Below are 19,315 nucleotides of genomic sequence, written 5' to 3' on the forward strand. Positions count from 1 at the left end.
AATGACCCTGAGCACACCGCTAAAATAACGAAGGAGTGGCTTCACAACAACTCCGTGGCTGTTCTTGAATGGCCCAGCCAGAGCCCTGACTTAAACCCAATTGAGCATCTCTGGAGAGACCTGAAAATGGCTGTCCACCAACGTTTACCATCCCACCTGACAGAACTGGAGAGGATCTGCGAGGAGGAATGGCAGAGGATACCCAAATCCAGATGTGAAAAACTTGTTGCATCTTTCCCAAAACGACTCATGGCTGTATTAGATCAAAAGGGTGCTTCTACTAAATACTGAGCAAAGGGTCTGAATACTTATGACCATGTGATATTTCAGTTTTTCTTTTTTAATAAATTTGCAAAAATTTCTACATTTCTGTTTTTTTCTGTCAAGATGGGGTGCTGAGTGTACATTACTGAGAAATAAAATGAACTTTTTTGATTTTTGGAAAATGGCTGCAATGAAACAAAGAGTGAAAAACTTAAAGGGGTCTGAATACTTTCCGTACCCACTGTATATACTTTATTACTGCCTGCCTTTACATGCACATGAAGGTTAATGACATCCCATTCTTTATCCGTAGGGTTTAATATGAGTTGGCCCAGCCTTTGCATCTGTAACAGCTTCAACTCTTCTGGGAAGGCTGTACACAAGGTGTTCTATCGGGTTGGGGTCAGGACTCTGTGCAGGCCAGTTAAGTTCTCCAGACCAAACTCGCTCATGCATGTCTTTATGGACCTTGCTTTGTGCACTGGTGCTCAGTCATGTTGGAACAGGAAGGGGCCATCCCCAAACTGTTTACAGTTGGGAGCATGAAATTGTCCAAACTGTCTTGGTATGCTGAAGCATTAACAGTTCCTTTCACGGGAAATAAGGAGCCAAGCCCAACCCCTGACAAACAACGCCCCCTCCACCAAACTTTACACACTTGGCACAATGCAGTCAGGCAAGAACCGTTCTCCTGGCAACCAACAAACCCAGACTTGTCCATCGGAAACCCATTCCATGAAACTCCACACGGAATATTTAGTAGTGAGGAAATTTCACGAATGGACTTATTGCACAGGTGGCAACCTATCATGGTACCACACTTGAATTAGGAGCATGACTAAAACAAAAGTTTCTGCCATTGATGATAGAATTCAAAAGATTTCAGTGAAGAAAGTCTGATAAATGAAACAAACTGATTAGAAGTGACAACTGTTGTCCTGTGGTCCTGTTAAAGACCTGTAAATTTTATCATTCTGCATTAAGAGGTAGGGGACGTCTTTATTTGTTGAACACAGCATGAAAGTCCATACTGATGCTCCAGGCAATTTTTCTAAAATGAAGATAATAACAGAAAGGCAAAACGCAATGACCTCAAAGCAATGTTTTTTTTTTTAGTGGTTTGTGTTTAGTCTTTTCCTTCAAATGTTTGTTACGGCATTATGTTGACAATACAAAGCTAATACTTCCTGTATCTGTTTCAAATTAAAAGCCCTCTAGTGTTTCAGTGAAGAACATTCCTTCATTTCCGAACAAGGCTTTTATTGTGAAAAATTTGCAGAAACGTGTTGTGGCAAATTCAGTGACTTGCACAGTTCCTGTATAGTACTGTAAATGTACAGGGTTCTTGCACCATTTTTAGTCACATTTAATGCTTTTTAGAAAATTTGGAAACAATTCTTTGATAGAAAAGAAATGCTCGTTAGATCACTTTTAATGAATGAGGCAATGCCATATTTGGCAGTTTTATTTTCACCACAGGTGAATGACTTTGCATTTTGAGTGATCAGATTGTGACAAGGTAGCACTTGACCACATGAAAGTACATGTGTAAATGCACCCGAGATGCATTGATGACAGATTGTGGTCCGATCAGCAAAACGACTTCTGGAGGTGGTCAGGGACACCATGACCACATGAACACAAATGTGTTGTCTATCCACATACAACTACTTGGGGAGAGATATGTTCCGGTCGCAGTCTTCTGCAAATAAAATCCAAAAGTCTGACAACGCAGACAGACGCCTAGCCAGTGTGTCCATTCAGTGTTGTGCATAAACGTGCTCAAACAGTGCTGATTACTGATCATGCTCATGTTTTTGGTGAAGTGATTGTGTCCGTTTATGAACGTGAAGTAGGCTGGGCAATAAAACAACAATAATTATCGTGATACAATATTCCTCAATAACAAATGTTCAATAAATATTTGATTTCATTCATATGAATCGTGAACGGATTAGCACTTTCTTTTCTATTAAGATATTTATTTTGTTGAGGAAAAGGGACTGAAAAAAGATTTTACTTAATTTTTCTCATGCATATTTGTTGTTTTGAATGTTCTACCTCAGATTTGTGAAGTGATCCACTGTTTGATACCAGGCTGCTGCTGGCATCAAGTGTTTGTCTGTTCTGACCACAAAGAAACGTTTAAAAGCACAATTTGATTTTTTTCCTCCACCCTGTCGGTATTTAGCTGATTTTTACTTATTTGTCCCAAACACACCCCAGGCCATTATTTGCGACCCTGCATGCTTTTGTTTGACAACCTGCTTTTATTTGAAAAAGAGAGGCAAGGACAGGACAGGTGTCTGGCAAGGGGAGCAGGAGAGGAGAGAGCAGAGGAAAACAATATTTTTCTCTGATAATTCAAATATCAACTAAATGATTAATAGACAAAATAATGGGCAGATTAATCAATACTGAAAATAATTATTATTTGCAGACCTAAATTCAAGTCAACACTGTTTAGGATTGTTAGCAACTAGCTCGGTAGCCTTTAGCTAAGCACAAAACATTGATATTTTAAGCTCATCACTTGAATGGCTGAGAGACAGCTTGTCCTGTCAGTCTGTAAAACTATGTGGTTAGCTCAGCAGCTTAAGTGCATCCTGAACGGTGACAACTATTATCTAATAATAATCATTTTGGATCAGACAGATAACTTTAGCTTAAACATTGTCAGACGTGATTTACTTACCAGTAGTTTGACACTGCTATATATGCCAACATATATGTAGGTGGACACCACTTTTGAACATCAATAATATAATATAATAATATCCAATATAATGGTTAGTGAGTATTAAATTAAGTACACCAATAATCCAGCATCTCAGTTAAATGAGTAGGGGTATTCATCAGGGACAATTGTGTCATCTGGTGGAGCCACGGTAAACTCAATTTTCATGAATTAAATATTGCCGCCTAGTATTCATTGGCCTAATGTTGAAGTAACCATCAGACTTTCACCAGCATCAACATGCATCATCTTTTACCATCTACCTGACTTGCCAGCCCCAGTCCAATCATATGCAATCAATGTTACTCTAAGGTCATTACCCTGGGCAGCCAGTCACTTTCCTTTCTTGAAAGGACAGATGTTTTTTAAGGCTACAATAATACCTCAAGCTCCCGGCAAAACCCTCATCATCTCTTGCTCCCGGGCCGTCAGCCAAAACAACAGCTAAACCACAGCGACAGTCCAATCAATACACAAGTCTCCTCCTGTCTGTGGTACAAACAGAGATGCTGAGTGGAAATGGAACTGGTCTCCCTGTTAAATGACCAGCTGTTTGCAGTAGTGCTATCATCCTTCCCTCTCTGACAGGAAATGAAAGAAGGAAAGAGGTTAAAGAGGGTCGACTACAGACATCTACACAATTATATTTTACAACCACTGGACACTTTGTATGTGTGAATGTACATTGAGGGACAGTCTGATGCATCATGTTATACAAAACACACATATATCAGGAAATGTTCCATAAACATTCATTGTTATGCAGATGATATTCAGTTATATCTATCGATCAAACCAGATGAAACTCATCAGTTAGCTAAACTTCAAATGTGCCTTCAGGATGTTAAAACCTGGATGACCTGTAATTTTCTAATGTTAAACTCAGATAAAACTGAAGTTATTGTTCTGGGGCCTAAGCACCTCCGTGACGCATTATCTAAAGATATAGTTTCTCTTGATGGCATCGCCCTGGCCTCCAGCACCACTGTGAGGAATCTTGGAGTTATCTTTGATCAGGACATGTCGTTTAAGTCTCACATTAAGCAAATTTCAAGGACCGCCTTTTTTCACCTACGTAATATTGCGAAAATCAGGAATATTCTGTCTAAAAATGATGCAGAAAAAATAGTCCATGCATTTGTTACTTCTAGGCTGGATTACTGCAATTCCTTATTATCAGGCTGCTCGAAAAAGTCCATTAAGACTCTTCAGCTGATCCAGAATGCTGCAGCACGTGTTCTGACAGGAACCAGGAAAAGAGATCATATTTCTCTTGTCTTAGCTTCTCTGCATTGGCTTCCAGTAAAATCCAGAATAGAATTTAAAATCATTCTTCTCACCTACAAAGCTCTTAATGGTCAGGCACCATCTTATCTTAAAGAGCTCATAGTACCTTACTACCCCACCAGAGCACTGCGCTCCCAGAATGCAGGGTTACTTGCGGTTCCTAGAGTCTCCAAAAGTAGACCAGGAGCCAGAGCGTTCAGCTATCAAGCTCCTCCTGTGGAACCAGGTTCCAGTTTGGGTTCAGGAGGCAGACACCATCTCCACATTTAAGAGTAGGCTTAAGACTTTCCTCTTTGATAAAGCTTATAGTTAGGGCTGGCTCAGGTGAGTCCTGAACCAACCCCTAGTTTTGCTGCTATAGGCCTACACTGCCGGGGGATTTCCCATGATGCACTGAGCTCCTCTCTCCTCTACTTTCTCTCCCTCTGTATGCAACCTCATCCCATTAATGTATGTTACTAATTCGACTTCTCCCCTTTCCCGTAGTCTTGTGCTTTCTCGTCCCTCTCCTCTCTCCTCCTATCACTTCCTGCAGGTTTTCTGGCTCTGGAGCTGTGGAGTCTGGATCTGTGGCTGCGGGTCACCTGCTGCCCCCGTGTTCCTGCTCGACACCCTCTGCTGCAACGACTATTGTTGCTAGTCTTATTGTTATTATTGTTATTATAATCATTAACATTACGATGGTTACCATTAACACTATTATAAATATCTGTACCATTTTTCATTTAGTCTATAACAACATCACCTTTACTGTCTGTACCTCCGTGTGTGTATATTGTGTAGGCTGCCTCCCCCTCCCCGCAACCGGTCAAGGCAGATGGCCGCCCACCCTGAGCCATGGTTCTGCTCGAGGTTTCTGCCTCTTAAAAGGACGTTTTTCCTTGACTCTGTCGCCTAGTGCTTGCTCTTGGTGGGAACTGTTGGGCTTCTGTAAATAGCATCATAGAGTACGGTCTAGACCTGCTCTTTTATGAAAAGCGCTCAGAGATAACTGTTGTTGTGATTTGGCGCTATATAAATAAAACTGAATTAAATATATACATATATACACAGTGGATTCACATTAATGTAGTGTATTAATATAATGTCTGACTTCAAGCTTAGAATCTTTATAGATCACTCTATATGTCTTTATCTGTTGACTGTCGACACCAGCTGATGCAGACTGGAGCAGACTATTAGTCACCCAAATCACATTCATCTCCGGTTAAACAGTCGTAATGCGTGTCCCCACCTTTACAGGGACGCATTAATAAAACAGAGCCAACGTTAATGCTATTAGTAACACCTGTGCTTTTTCTACTATGACAAGTCAAAGTGTCTGCTGTGAAAAAGGTCTCATACGGAGGCCAAAAGCTGTCAGTCAAACTCTTTCGTTTGTTGACTTAAGGTGATGATACACGGAGCAACTTTTAGAGCAATGGTGCTGGGCAATGTTACCGTCAGTGGTAATGAGTAAAGATTACTACCGTAAGCAAGCGAGAGAGGCAAGCCCCCCTTTTCTGATTTTGACAGATAATTGTTCATTTAAAAAGATTTTGCGCTCTGCTAGTGCTTTTGAAACAGCAGCCTTCGGGCCTGTGTCCATATAGTGATCATTCTTCTTCCAAACAACACGACACACAAGTGCTTCATCCCAGCACTCCCCAGCTCCTTTCTGCCAGAGAAAAACACTAGCATGTGATGTTCAGTAGGGTTCTGGGTTAAACATGCAGAGAGCAAGAGCTTTTTCTGATGTATATTTATTCAAACCCATGTTACACCCTTCAGCTACCTGCATAGTCAGAGAGATAGAACATATCAAAAGGATCACCGTATATGTCATATCAATTGGCTGTGGGTGTTTTTTTTTAACAAAATCGAAATATTTTTTCCAGCAGCGGTGCTGAAGTGCTTGAGGTTTATTGCAATGGCACCACCCCAATACGCCCACAAGCGGGGACATTTTGACGGGATTGTGATTAAGAGAATCGCCTTCATCAATTCCTATTTAGATATGAGGAATGTTTTAAACAGATGTCTGTGCTTTGGGTCCTTTCAGTTAAGTTCCCTTTCCAACATTCGTTTTACAAAGTATAAAGGTTTATTTTTGAATTAGTAGTTTGACAATTCAAGGTCAACTTGACAACAGATCCAACTTCATCTGCTGATAAAGGCTGTGTGATACGGCTGAAAGCCCAGGAAGAAGCTTTTAAGTGGACCTTAAGTTGAGATGATTTCAAAGAACAATTTCCAAGGACAAGAATGAACTTGGATGCTTAAGCTTTAAGCACCTAAAGGCGCTGTTCAGCTCAGCTGTCAAAAGATCCATCTCCATGACAACTCCATCAGCTGATGAAGACGCACTAATAACGGAGGAAAGCTGCCAACTAGGGCTGAAACGATTCATCGATTAAATCGATTCATTCGCTTACTAAAAAGCATCGACACAAGTTCTTTGCAAGCAGAAGTGCTCCTTAAACAATGAATCGATCAATCGATGAAATAATCCTCATTAAATCCTCATTAGCTGCAGCCCTACTGCCAACAGACTTACATTTTCTGATTTATTCCTATGCAGTCATTAACTATGCTCAGTGAAACAACTTAAAAAATTAGCTGTGCTGATTTGTCAGTTATGCACCAACTGCTTCCTGGGCTTCTGCAAATGCAGCTTCCACGTTTGCAAAAAAAACAGGGAGCTGGAATGAGCGGCACTGAAAGACCACCACGGCTCTGAACACAGTATTCCCCCATAGCTGTAGTTATGACTCTACGTGTGTGCTGTAATGCCTGGATTACCTCCAGTGGCTGCAGTCCCAGCCCTCCCCTCCACAGAACTACCATCTGTGCCACTCAGCAAATCCCAAGGTCCAGCTTTCATTCTCTGAGGCAGCTTCATTGCATCATCTCATCACACTCACTCACTCTGCATGATCGTGGGTGATGCACGCTCACGCACATTTAGAGTTCTTCTGATTGCTGCAGCGCTCTTCCACACAACTCAGTCAGCGAGTCTGTGGTAGTAAGTTAGCGGTTAGCTCTTGTTGCGTGTTGGACAGCCAACACTGATCCTTTGATGAAACACAGAGTATGTCACATCAGCTTTTCTGACAGGAATTTAACGGTTGGGTGCGCTCCTGGACTAACTTCCTGGATCTTGAGCTCTCCAAACAGTAAACAGCAATGCCTTTCAGCCTCTCCTGACTCATGCTGTTGTATTAAATGCTTTTTAAGAATTAGATTTTGACAAGAACTACTCAGAAGTTGTGGTTATAATGGGAGAGTCAGATAACAAGGTTTAGTAGTTTTTTCCTGTAGAGGCGTGCCGCCTCATCTGAATTAAAGAGTGCCTCCACTTATGTCAGAAGAAACTATTACATTCTTCTGAAACATAATATTAAGCTTCAGGGAAAATGAATGAGGCTCTTCACACAGTAAAAGGCCACATGTTTCATAATTAATAAAGTCATCTGGTAATTAAATGGACACAGTAACAAGATGAGTCACAATCTGTCCGATTCAGGTGATTGACTGATCGAGCCCATCGTAGTAATGACTGATAACTGAGTAATCATTTAAAGGGGACCTATTTTGCTTTCCCTTATTTTCTCTCATTTTCTCTCATATGATGTTGCAATGTCAGAAGTTCATATTAAACATGGCCAAAGTTTCAAATAATGAGGTAAACATATGTAAAAGGTATACCCTGTGAGCAGAGGTTTTCCAGTCACAATGGCCAGTAAGAAGAAAGGCTTTTAGGGAAGGGAATGATAATTTTTACATAATTATTCTCATTTTCATTGAAAAACATAACATAAACTCTGTTGTAATTTTTTTGGCTCTGTACCAAACAACGACGTTTTCTTAAGTCTTAGGATATGATGTGTAAGACAGGACATTTAATTTACGATATGATATTTTGACACATCACCTTTAACAAATACTGCACCTCCTGCGATGTGAAAAGAAAGCCTGATTGTGATTGATAACATTTCAAGTCAGTGTTCAACCCCACTGTATCTCACAACCTCAGCACTGAATATCATTGGGTTTAGGACTGTTGGTCAGACAAAATGACATTTGCAGGTCATTGTTGGTTCTGGGAAACTGTGCACTTTTCATTGTTTTATGATCTAAACAGTTAATAAATTCATAAAATAGCAGATGAATCAACAGAGAAAATAATCATCAGCTGCTGCCCTCATTCAGTTTGCAAGGCAACTTTATTTGTTTAGCACATTTTTATTCAAAGTGCTTTACATGAAACATAAAAGCAACAGGTAAATATAAAAAGAAAATAGGACAGTTAAAGTTACAGTGCAGTGAAAGTTATCAATCTACGGCTTTAAATTTGATTTAACTAAAAGGCAGTGGTAAAAAGTTTTCAATCTTGATTTAAAAGAACTGAGTGTTTCAGCAGACGTGCAGTTTTCTGGGAGTTTGTTCCAGATATACGGAGCATAAAAACTGAACACTGCTTCTCCATGTTTACTCTGACTCTTTGACTCTGGGGACAGAAAGTAGACCTGGCCCAGACAACCTGAGAGATCTGGATGGTTCATAACGAAGCAGAAGATCAGAACTGGAGTGATGTGATCCACTTTTTTGGTCTTAGTGAGGACTCGAGCAGCAGCGTTCTGAATCAGCTGTAGCTGTCTGATGGATTTCTTAGGGAGCCCTGTAAGGACACTGTTACAGTAGTCAAGTCGACTGAAGATAAATGCATGGATAAGTTTTTCCAGATCCAGAAAGCACTATGATGTTGAAAAACAGCTTTTTCAGTGATTTTACTTTTTAATTTTAAATTAACAGATTTGATATGGGCCTGTAACTGCTCATTAGTGACGTGTCTAAATTGCTCTTTTTTTAAGAGTGGCTTAATGACTACAGTTTCCAGGGCCTGTGGGAAGAAACCTGAGAGGAGAGACATGTTCCCAATTTGTAGTAGATCTGAGGCCATGCAGTTAGAAACATCTTTGAAAAAACCTGTTGGCAGAATATCAAGGCAGCATGAGGAGGATTTCAGATATTTGTATTATCTCCTCCAGGTTGTTTTGGTTGATAGAAGTGAATGCTATATTAATTGTTTTAAGTGAACAGAGTACATCATAATGTCAGGAAAAACAAAATCTTCTGAGATTTTACAAGTAAAAGTAGAGAAACGCAGCTCCATCTGTCAAAATCAGCTGAGGATGTGTGAGGAAAAACTCAGTCTAAAGGCTGAAGCTCGACCAGTTTCACACCAGAGTCTGCTTTGATTTGAATTACGTTTTTTTTTAAAGTTCATATTGACCAGCTGGACGTACCAGTGGCTCTGTGTAGTTTGCATCTTCACTGGTCTCACGATTCAATTACAATTATCCTGTCAACGATTCGATATCTCGATGCATCACCTCTAGAGGTGGGAATTTCTGGGCACCTCATTACAATTATGAGGCTACGATGTGACTGTAAAACGAACAGGATACAGATGTATTTTTCTCACTGTTTGACTGTTTGGTACTTTTAAAGCAAAGTATTTGTAACAATCCAAAGTAGTAGGTAGTAATGAAATACAGCTATTTAATGTTACTTATACTTACATATTTGCTGACATTGCATAACATTATTACATTATTGCAGCGTTATTACTGACCTCTGCTGTTGCCATTTTTATTTCTGATGCTGCTGTTATTAGTATAGAGTGAGATACGTGTTGAACTTTACAGTGCTGCAGCCATACCACGTTCACTCCACCTTAATATATCTGTTCCTTTTTTTGTCTCGTCTGGTGTAGTTACATGTTTGTGTCTTGTCCTGTAAGTTGATTATTGTAATCTTGTATTGAGCACCATGGGCATTGAGAAAAAAAAAAATTTGTGAACTCGATATGTGGATGAATGACAACCAACCAACTTTACAGCAGCCAAATAGAGTCCTGCTCAGCTTCCACACGGCAGTCTGAAGAGGAGATGTTTGCTAGCACTAACTGCCTTTCTAGTAGTTGGAAAACAACAAACAGACTTTAATAAACGAACACACTGTGACCTACACTGAACATTTACAGCCAGACTGAAACCTAGTGCTCACCTTTTCTCTGCTCTGCTCACTTTCACCGTCACTTTGTGCTGCCTGTCACGTAGCTGTCCTTTGAAGAATGAGTAGAGGACGCTAGCTAAGAGCTACTGTGCTGCACAGTGTGCGGGTAAAAGTCATTACTCCATCTGTGGCTGACTTTTTAGAAAAAAAACACTTGAAGTGTTTGTGTCACTCGTTTCTGAGATGGCGATTAAGCTAGCCGCAACTACATTTGGAGTGCACACGTATTTAAGCCTTTATGGTAAATCTACTGAAACGGACAGGCAGGTTAGCAACTTTATCCTGTCAGTTTGTCTTTACAAAGACAAGTGCTGCAGTATGAGAGTCCTACCTGAACAGAGGCTGTGAGGTCTTCATGTTACGCCGTACGAGAACCATGTACAACATTATTTATCAAACTGGGTCGGACTTGATTAAATGTAGCGCGAGGAAACACATGTGACAACGTCGGGTTTTCAAAATAAGGCGCCTATACAGGATGGAAATAAGATTAACTGGATTATATTCACAGAAAGTATAAAACATATTACATGTGTCCATTAAAAGTAAATAGACACATGTAATTTAATTTACCGAACTTTACTTTACCTCTTGGGCCTCGCCCCCCCTCCCTGTACTTGTTCAGTATTCGGCAAATTTTTTCATTATATTCTGTTTCGGCTTCAGCCAAGAATTTTCATTTCAGTGCATCCCTAATTTTATTGATCATGCGGAAGTTTAGTCATTCATTCAACAGCTGCCTGTCAGCAACGAACAGGAAGAACACATCTTTGGTCCGGTGCTGCACTTCTGTATTTCCGAGTTCTGCCTTTTTCATTCCGTCAACGTTACGTAACATTTGTGAATCAATTCAGAATCATCCAAGTCCGCATCACGATACATCTAAAAATCTATTATTTTCCACACCCCAACTCCGCTTAACATTCCAAGTCAAACCTCTTAGCTTCAAACTCTAAAACTGCTTCATGAGTAAAGACGCCATTACTCTATTTGAATAATACTGTGTTAATAACACTATTCTGTGGTTTGAATATGAAGCTTGAATAGGAGGATTTCCAACTTCTGGCAGTACAGTATACGTGTATAAGTAGAAGTTAGACTTTCAGATCTGCACAGCCATTCTTCACTCCTGCATACCTTGCAGAATAGCCAATCACTGCAAACTTGCCAAGCTCTCACTTAGAAGTCTGCGAGGTGAACTGGAAAGAGAAATGGGTGAAACAGAGCAAGAGTATGTGTCAGAAAGAGCCGGAAACGTTACGTAATAATGAGCCAGTCTTTCCCTGATAACTAGGGGCAGGCATCCTGACAGGACACACTCACAGGCACACAACACAGGCTGAGACTCAAGTCTACAGTCAGAATGGACATTTATCTTGATGCCATGCTGCTGGGAGAACGTCCCCACTGTTCCCCAGAGGACAGCTGGGACATGAATGAGTCCTGTCCATAACAGACATGCAGAATTACAAGATGCCTCAAATGTGTGTCACTCTGGCTGGTGGAATTTCAGCAATGTCTGTCACCAGTATGTGCATGTCCATTGAGCTTCGTCTGTTACTATTTCTTTCCAATTGTAAAACAACCCAACTGAAATAAGGATCTTTTAACACAAGTTTCCATTTAGCTTTCCCTCTAATTCGCACTTCCTACTTCCCTTTTTCTCACTCTTTCTGTTTCTCTCACTTCTTTAAACTCATTTCTCATCTCTACTTTCAACAAGGTTCAAAGCCTATTAAAAGGATTTGCCCCCTTTGGACATTTTCCAAGTTTTTATTATTGCTACATCTTTAAATCGAGTGAATGTAAGTAGGCTTTTTAACTCTGACCAACAACAAAAGTCAAAATTACACAATGGTCTATAAATTTAGGTACATTAAGTACAAATGTAAAACAAGAAAATAATTCTGAGCATTTTGATTGTATTGACCCTTTTTCAATGACACACCTAAACATCACTGGAGTCACACAGACAGTTAACTGGCAATCACCAGTGTGTTAAATATGCATGTGTGTGGAAGGTACAAGACAATGATACAAATATGAGACAAGGCTATAACAAAATACAAATCAGGGGAAGGATAGCTGTTCATTTCCAAGATCAATCATACAGCAGACTTCTGAAAAAGTCTCATATGATATCTGGACTAGTGTTTGCTAGAAGCACATGCGAGACACTGAAACTAAGTGGAAGTAGGCTCTGTGGTCTGTGGAGACCAAATTACACTAACACCATACACCAGCAGAAATACAGCATTATAGAGCTGAAACTCTATTGTCCTCAGTGGAGGGGAATTGGATATTCCTAACTGGAAAAATCAGAAGTCACATGCCAATCTTGAACTGGCTACCAAAAATGCCCTTGTGGAAGGTGAGTGTGACTCCATTATTTTTTAGGCAGTAAGGTAAATGGCAGCCGGTATGCAAACATCCTATCAAGCTACAGTTGGTTAAAGTGTAGTTCAGATTTTATTATAAGCCAGATTTGCAAGTCACCGAGCTCGCCCACAAACACCCTTGATCAGAGACAAATCAGCAAGCGATCAGTGCTGATAAAAATCAGTGCTTGCCAATAAGCCCTCAATCGTTATGTATGAACTACTCAACGAGGCATCTAAGAGGCTCACCGACACACTGGTTTTTAAGAGTACTCCAGTATATCTAAGTCATGCAACCTCTCTCAGTGAATGTATGGAGGACTGGAAAGGCATTCACTACTGAAGTGGAGGTTTATGATCACATGGTCTTTTGAGGATCATATGCGTTGTGGTGGATGGTATCACTGATGGCTCAAGGTTCACCAACCTAATAATGTATTTTTCTACACACTGTCAACCCATTATTATTAAGCAGTTTCTGAAACCCCTGTGGATTTTCAAGTCTGAACAGAAGCATGCAGCACAATTTATGATCAACAACACACTGAAACCAAAAGTGATGACCAAAAAAAATGAGTAGCAGCTGAAAGTGGGAGGGAAGGATCTAAAATCTTCTGACTCATGAAGTGAGAGATGCTATTTTAGATAATGGTGGAGAGTTTGGTTCCGCAAAAACATAGATGTGCCAGCACAACTAAGTACTTTCTCTAAAATATGTTCTAAAACTAGCTGAGTTGTACTTAGAAACGTGATTTATTTCATAAACTACCAAAATGTGGCTTGACATGTTATTCATATCTGTCAAAGTGGTTGTAAAGAGAGGTATCTGTGTCCCATAGCATTTTTTCAATTCAGGTAGTCATAAAAAGGTCAACATCCCAATCTGACAGTGTTTTAGGGCAACTTAAAGCTATAAACACAGTATATGACAAACAAAATCTAAACTACAGGTCCACATAAGTAGCTTCAGGGCTCAACGTTAAACTTTTTTGCAACTGGCCCCTCCAGGCCAGTGGGTTTGAAACTTACTGGCCCAAAGACAATTTTTACTGTCCCTCCTTCCAAAAGTTATTTATCAGTGTTACAGCAAAACTTATAAGTTATGTTATAATGTTAACATGTTTAATTGTTTATTAAATACATCCTGGATATAAAAAACTAATCAAAAATGTAATCACAGTTAGAATTATAAAAAGGTTAACAAAACAATTTACTTTTAAAACAAAACATACTAACAGACTCAAGCATGACGTGCTCTCCTGCTGACAGCCATTAATGAAAAATATACACAGAGCAGTGGATACAAGTCACCTCTATCTTGATTGACAGGTTGCCATGGTAGCGACCTGTCAATCACAAGGTAGTCCCGCCCAAAAGCAAACGCTGCATTATTATTAAATTTTCCCCTAAATGGGACCATAATATACTAAATGAACATCATGCTGTGTTGAAGACTTGAAACTAGCGACTGAGACTATAAACTCATTTAAACTTGTTTACTGAGGTAATAAATCAGCTGAGAAGTAGCAACATTTTATTTCTAATGGAGCCAGACTTCTTTTAGCAACCAGCGGACTGCCCCCTGTTAAGCTGATGATACACGGGGCAACTTTTTGAGGAATCTTGCTGGTGGCACGTCTAACTCTGTTTGGTGGTGGCGGGTGGAGGAGTGGTGGGGGAAGGGGATTACGGTAGTAATCTTTACTCATTACCATTGACAGCAACATTGCCCAGCACCACTGCTCTAAAAGTTGCTCTGTGTATCATCAGCTTTAGAAAGAATGCAGGTTTAAGTTCCGTCTGCATGGATTCACTTTCAGACCCAGAGGTTGCCGCATGATTGAGATTAGAGAAATAACATTTGACAACCTCTCGTCACGTAACTACAACTCTGGATTGGACAACAATGCTACAAAACAACTGCAGGATGTTGTTTCTTTTTTTCTTTTTTAAATACTAATGTTTTTGCACTGGGCCCGTCGGCCCGACTGAAGAACAAAAGAACATAGGCTGCCCAATTCTTACTGTATTTTAGGTATGCAGAATATTCACAGTGGAAAAATAAAATGAACATCAAGTATACTTAAAGGTCCCTGTGTGTAGACTACAAAACTCTTGCTTTTGAAAGTAATGTTGATAAGACACTATTGTTCCATAACACGACTGGATTGGAAATAAAGAGGAGCTATTTGCTGCTTGGCCTCCTCCTGCAGCGAATAGCTCCATCTTTTCCATTACAACTCTGGTGAGAGCTCAGAAAATAAAGAACAAAGTCAAAAATGCTTGAAAAAGAATTTTGTTTTCATCCGCTCTCTCTGGATAAACTACCTGTGCAATAAAAGTGTAAATGCATTTCTTAACTGTAATTTCAGACCACCAGTAGAATGGTTTTAAAGAAAAACAGTTACGCATTTATAGCTCTGGAAGTCCATTTTGATATCATTTAACCCACATCGAAGAATGAGCACTTCATAATTGGGGTCATATGGTAGTCCATTCTGACCATTAAATCTTGGTGGTTGGTTTCTTTCTTTGCATGCTAACATTTAAAGGTCCAGTGTGTGAGGATTTAGTGACAGAAATGCAATATAATATAGTTTTCAGTGGTGTATAAAGACCTTCCATAATTAACAGTTATGTTTTTATTACCTTAGAATGAGCCATTTCTATCTATATAATTTCTACATAATCTACATGTTGAGCCAACATGTTTCTACAGTAGCTGAAAACGGACAAACTGCACTACAAAGCGTGTTTCATCACCGCGTTCTTCTTCTTACAGAATTCAGGCAGTGTAGACTCTCATCACTATGATCAATACATACGTTCAAAGAAGAACCATTAGATGGTGAGAGAGACTATAAGAAATAATATATGAAGTAATTATTATATTGCTCAATTAGCTCAGTCAGTAAAGCACAGGACTCTTGCCTAGAGGGTTGTGTGTTCAATCCCACACTAGAACAATTTTTTTTTCCTCTCTTCAACATATTGATTCTGCAGTGACTGTTTCTCTGGCTCAAAACAAAATATGTGCTGCACTGTTTGTTCGGCATCAATCAACCTACAGACGCTTTTTCCCCAGTATTTCCCCAGTATCTCAAGGCAGAGGACATTTAAGGGAATCGTGTTCTCTGACGGCTCTTTCAGAGGTGTGTCAAGCAGGCTACAGACTCTTTTAATGTCCTTCAGAAATTTTTACAGTAAAAGCTCAGTTCAACTCCAAATACTGCATTGCAGTAAACAAGCTTCTCACATTTGTATTTTGTAGGCAAAACCACCAAACAGGAAGTGATTACGTGAGTAACTGTTACTGTCAAGACTATCATGACTTTCAGCACTGCTAGCAAAGTATTTATTTATTTGTATTTTTTCTGCTGCTATCAAAGCACCATAATCTGGTAGCGAGCCAGATATTATTATCGGTGGGCAGTTTTGGTGAGGGTCCATAATCACAGAGAGAATGAATGTGTTTCCCTTCTCATTGTTTGTATAAACTTTATCTAACGTGTGGGTTATAATGGACTGTGGTGCAGAAACAGTGAAAGTGTTTCACACTCTTGTTTTACATTTTCCATGTTATCCGTCAGTGGCCAAGTCACAGTAACATATGGTTTTACTGAATAATTAAGCAAATATAATTTCTATATACATCTACCTAAAGAAACCTCATTTCTTGACTGGCTACTCTCTGCTGTCTCACAAGAGATACTTTTTGTGCTGTGTCAGCCACCGTAGCTGTCCTATGCTCTTTGAAAGGGTAGGGGGCAGTGGTAGACTGGACAGTTGGTTGCAGTTCGCAACCTCACCGCTAGATGCCACTAAATCTTATACACTGAACCTTTAAATTTTGTGCATATAATATTAGTATACACCACTGACTGCTTATCCACAATCTATGGTATTCACTATTAAATTGGTACACATTCAGGTTTTATTTATTACTTTAAATTTATGTTTGAGCTATGATATACCAGTCTGTCCTGAACTGGTGAGTAGTTAGTCTGGGTGTTCAGCCCACCGTTTTTGAGCCTACCTGATTTTGTAGTTAGGTAAGGTGTGTTTCTTTTTGATGACCCGTTTCAGCTGGTTGACTATGATGGAGGTGAGTTGGGGCAGCGGCCTTCCTTCAAACTGTGACTTCGCCTCAAAATCCACCAGCGGGTCCTCGAGGAAGGAGAAGGACCAATGGGAGAAGGGCATGCGCGTGAACTGCAGCCTCAGCCTACCCACCACGCGCCTCATCTTAACGAACAGGTAGGCAGACTTCCCAAACACCAGCTCGACGTCGATGGCGAGGTGAAAGCCGCCATTGTATTCTATGTCCACCTCGAAGTTGAGTTCGTCGGGCATGCCGTCCTCGTTCAGATGCACCGGCTTCATAAGTTTGGCCGTTTTAAAGACCGGCAGAGAATTGCCTAGGGAGAAATCCCTGAGACTGAGTCCCTCCAGAAGCCGACCAGCTGTCTTGGTTTGCAGTAGCTCCTCAAACTCCACCTTGATCTTTTTGGTGAGCCAGTGTCTAACTGCAGGGGTGTCTCTGAGCTCCCTGAAAAGGAACAAAAATATAGCATTTAAGAAATTGCACGTTTCAGGTTTAGCCGCATCAGCGGGCTCGCTTTGGGAAGGCGGTGGCGGCTGTTGTTTGGGGCTGCCGCTGATGACAGCCGCTTCCGGCTGCCGTGCTGAGACGGCCTCTTGCTGTTTGGATGAAGCAGATGCTGGGCTGTCCTGCTGCTGCTGGCCTGGCTCGGCATGATGGGTATTAAAGTAATCCTTCAACGCGTTATCAGGCACTACTTTGACATACTGCACTGTCCTGCCTATGGGCTCGGGGCTTCTTCGGTATATCAGCAAGAACTGTAATATCAACGTAACGACTGCTCCGGAGAAAGCGGAAATCAATATTACGTAAATCATTTCGAGCAGCTGTCGTTTCAGAGTCAAAGCGTTCTCATAATCAAACGTTTAGCCGTGTTAACAAAGCAAGTTCCACCTGGTCGCTCTCAAAGCTGCCATATCATCTGCTTCTTTCCTGAGCTCCAGGCTCTTCACCTGATTGGACAAATGCTACTCTACGTCGCTGTGCGTAATGACGACAACAGAATGTGTTTCTCTTGAAGCGTTCAAGGTATATCGGATTTAACACCTGCTGGCGAGGAAAACCTGTCTGAGTTGACTTTTGAGTAGCAGGGCTATCCGACAGGATATGCGATCCGTTATCTCCAACTGTCACCACAAGACAAACGAGTTCAGTCCGATTCGGAATTCATCTTGGTTAAAAGACCTTGTTGTCGGACCTTCAGTTTCTATTTGATGAGTAAGAGAACTGACCATATAAATATGACTGTTGTTATAAAAACAACTTATATTGTTAAAACATCTTTTCAGTTCACACACAGACAGACGCAAACAGACACCTCTTAACATAAATGGTCCCTTATTTTTCTGAACTCCTTTGTGTCCAATGTCCTCATCATGTAACTGAGTAGCACAACATTTAGAGGTTGACTTTGGATGTTTAGGATCAAATCACTCGTTTAGCATCATAGCATTTTTGTCCCATGCACATTCAACCATTATCCTAACTTGTTATAAGGGGGTTTAAGGCATGATGTAACTAACTAAAACTATATAGCTATATGTATAACTGTAAAGTCAATAAAAACTTAACCACAATGTGCAGTAAAAATACTTTTTTTGGATGATTTTACAAATCTAAATTAAAAATGTTTTCTATCTGGAACACAGGATGCTGTGTTGCAAATGTCTTCCTTAATGGCTTATGTTGCAGTGAAACTTAATGAGTCTCTGTATGGTGCAGGTACTAAAGTATAATCTGTCTTTCCATTTTAAACCAAAAATGATTTTTTTAAAATGAGCCATTTCATGTCCATGAGAATTCAAATTCAAATGGTACAAAGTGGAAGAAACAGTTAGTTTTTGGTTTCCATTTTTCAATTTTCTCTTTGGATGGAAGTTAAGTGTGACTGAAATGAACAGGAAGTAGAATGAAACAGTCACAATAAAAGCTTTAAGCAATATCAAAGTTACAAACTAGAAACAAATTTAAGCCACCCAGCTTTCATAATGCATAAAGGGGTAAAACATTACAAATGGAGGTAGGGCTTCTATATAATTGTTTCAGCCAATTTATCTTAAAGGTATTATTCAAGGCATAAAAATCCAAATAATTAAGCCCACCATTTTCATAGGAGTTCATGAGAACTGTTTTCTTCAAGTAATGGGTTCTATTCTTCCATATAAAATTGAATAACATTTTGTCAGTGTCTTTTATTAGTTTGCCGCTAAGATGCAGAGCTAAAGCAGCATGTGATAATCGCAAGAGTCCCTCTGCTTTAGTAATTAAGACTCTACTTTTTAACGAGAGATCCCTTCAAAGCCATTGGTTAAATTTCTTTTGACTGTTTTTTATGACAGGGTTAAATTTAAGGCCATTCTCCTCCGTTGGTCCTTTAGTAATAAATATACCTAAATACAGTATTTCATTGTTTATTGCAATATTACAAAGAACTGGTTTAGATGTACATTCAAATACAAACCAGAAGCCTTAGAAAACTTCTTGATT

At 39.9% G+C, this 19,315-nt stretch overlaps 1 protein-coding gene across 1 annotated transcript in view; it reads right to left on the bottom strand.

Annotated features, from left to right (window-relative positions):
• Positions 1-17,764, bottom strand: part of pdzd8 (PDZ domain containing 8) — a 58,961-nt gene extending 41,197 nt beyond the window's left edge. The window contains exon 1 of the mRNA XM_046070740.1: positions 16,763-17,764. Within this exon, the coding sequence (XP_045926696.1) occupies positions 16,763-17,646 (884 nt within the window). The 5' untranslated portion in view covers positions 17,647-17,764. The remainder of the gene's footprint in view (positions 1-16,762) is intronic.
• Positions 17,765-19,315: the final 1,551 nt, after the last annotated feature.

This window comes from Micropterus dolomieu, linkage group LG15, assembly GCF_021292245.1.
Source record: "Micropterus dolomieu isolate WLL.071019.BEF.003 ecotype Adirondacks linkage group LG15, ASM2129224v1, whole genome shotgun sequence".
NCBI lineage: Eukaryota > Metazoa > Chordata > Actinopteri > Centrarchiformes > Centrarchidae > Micropterus > Micropterus dolomieu.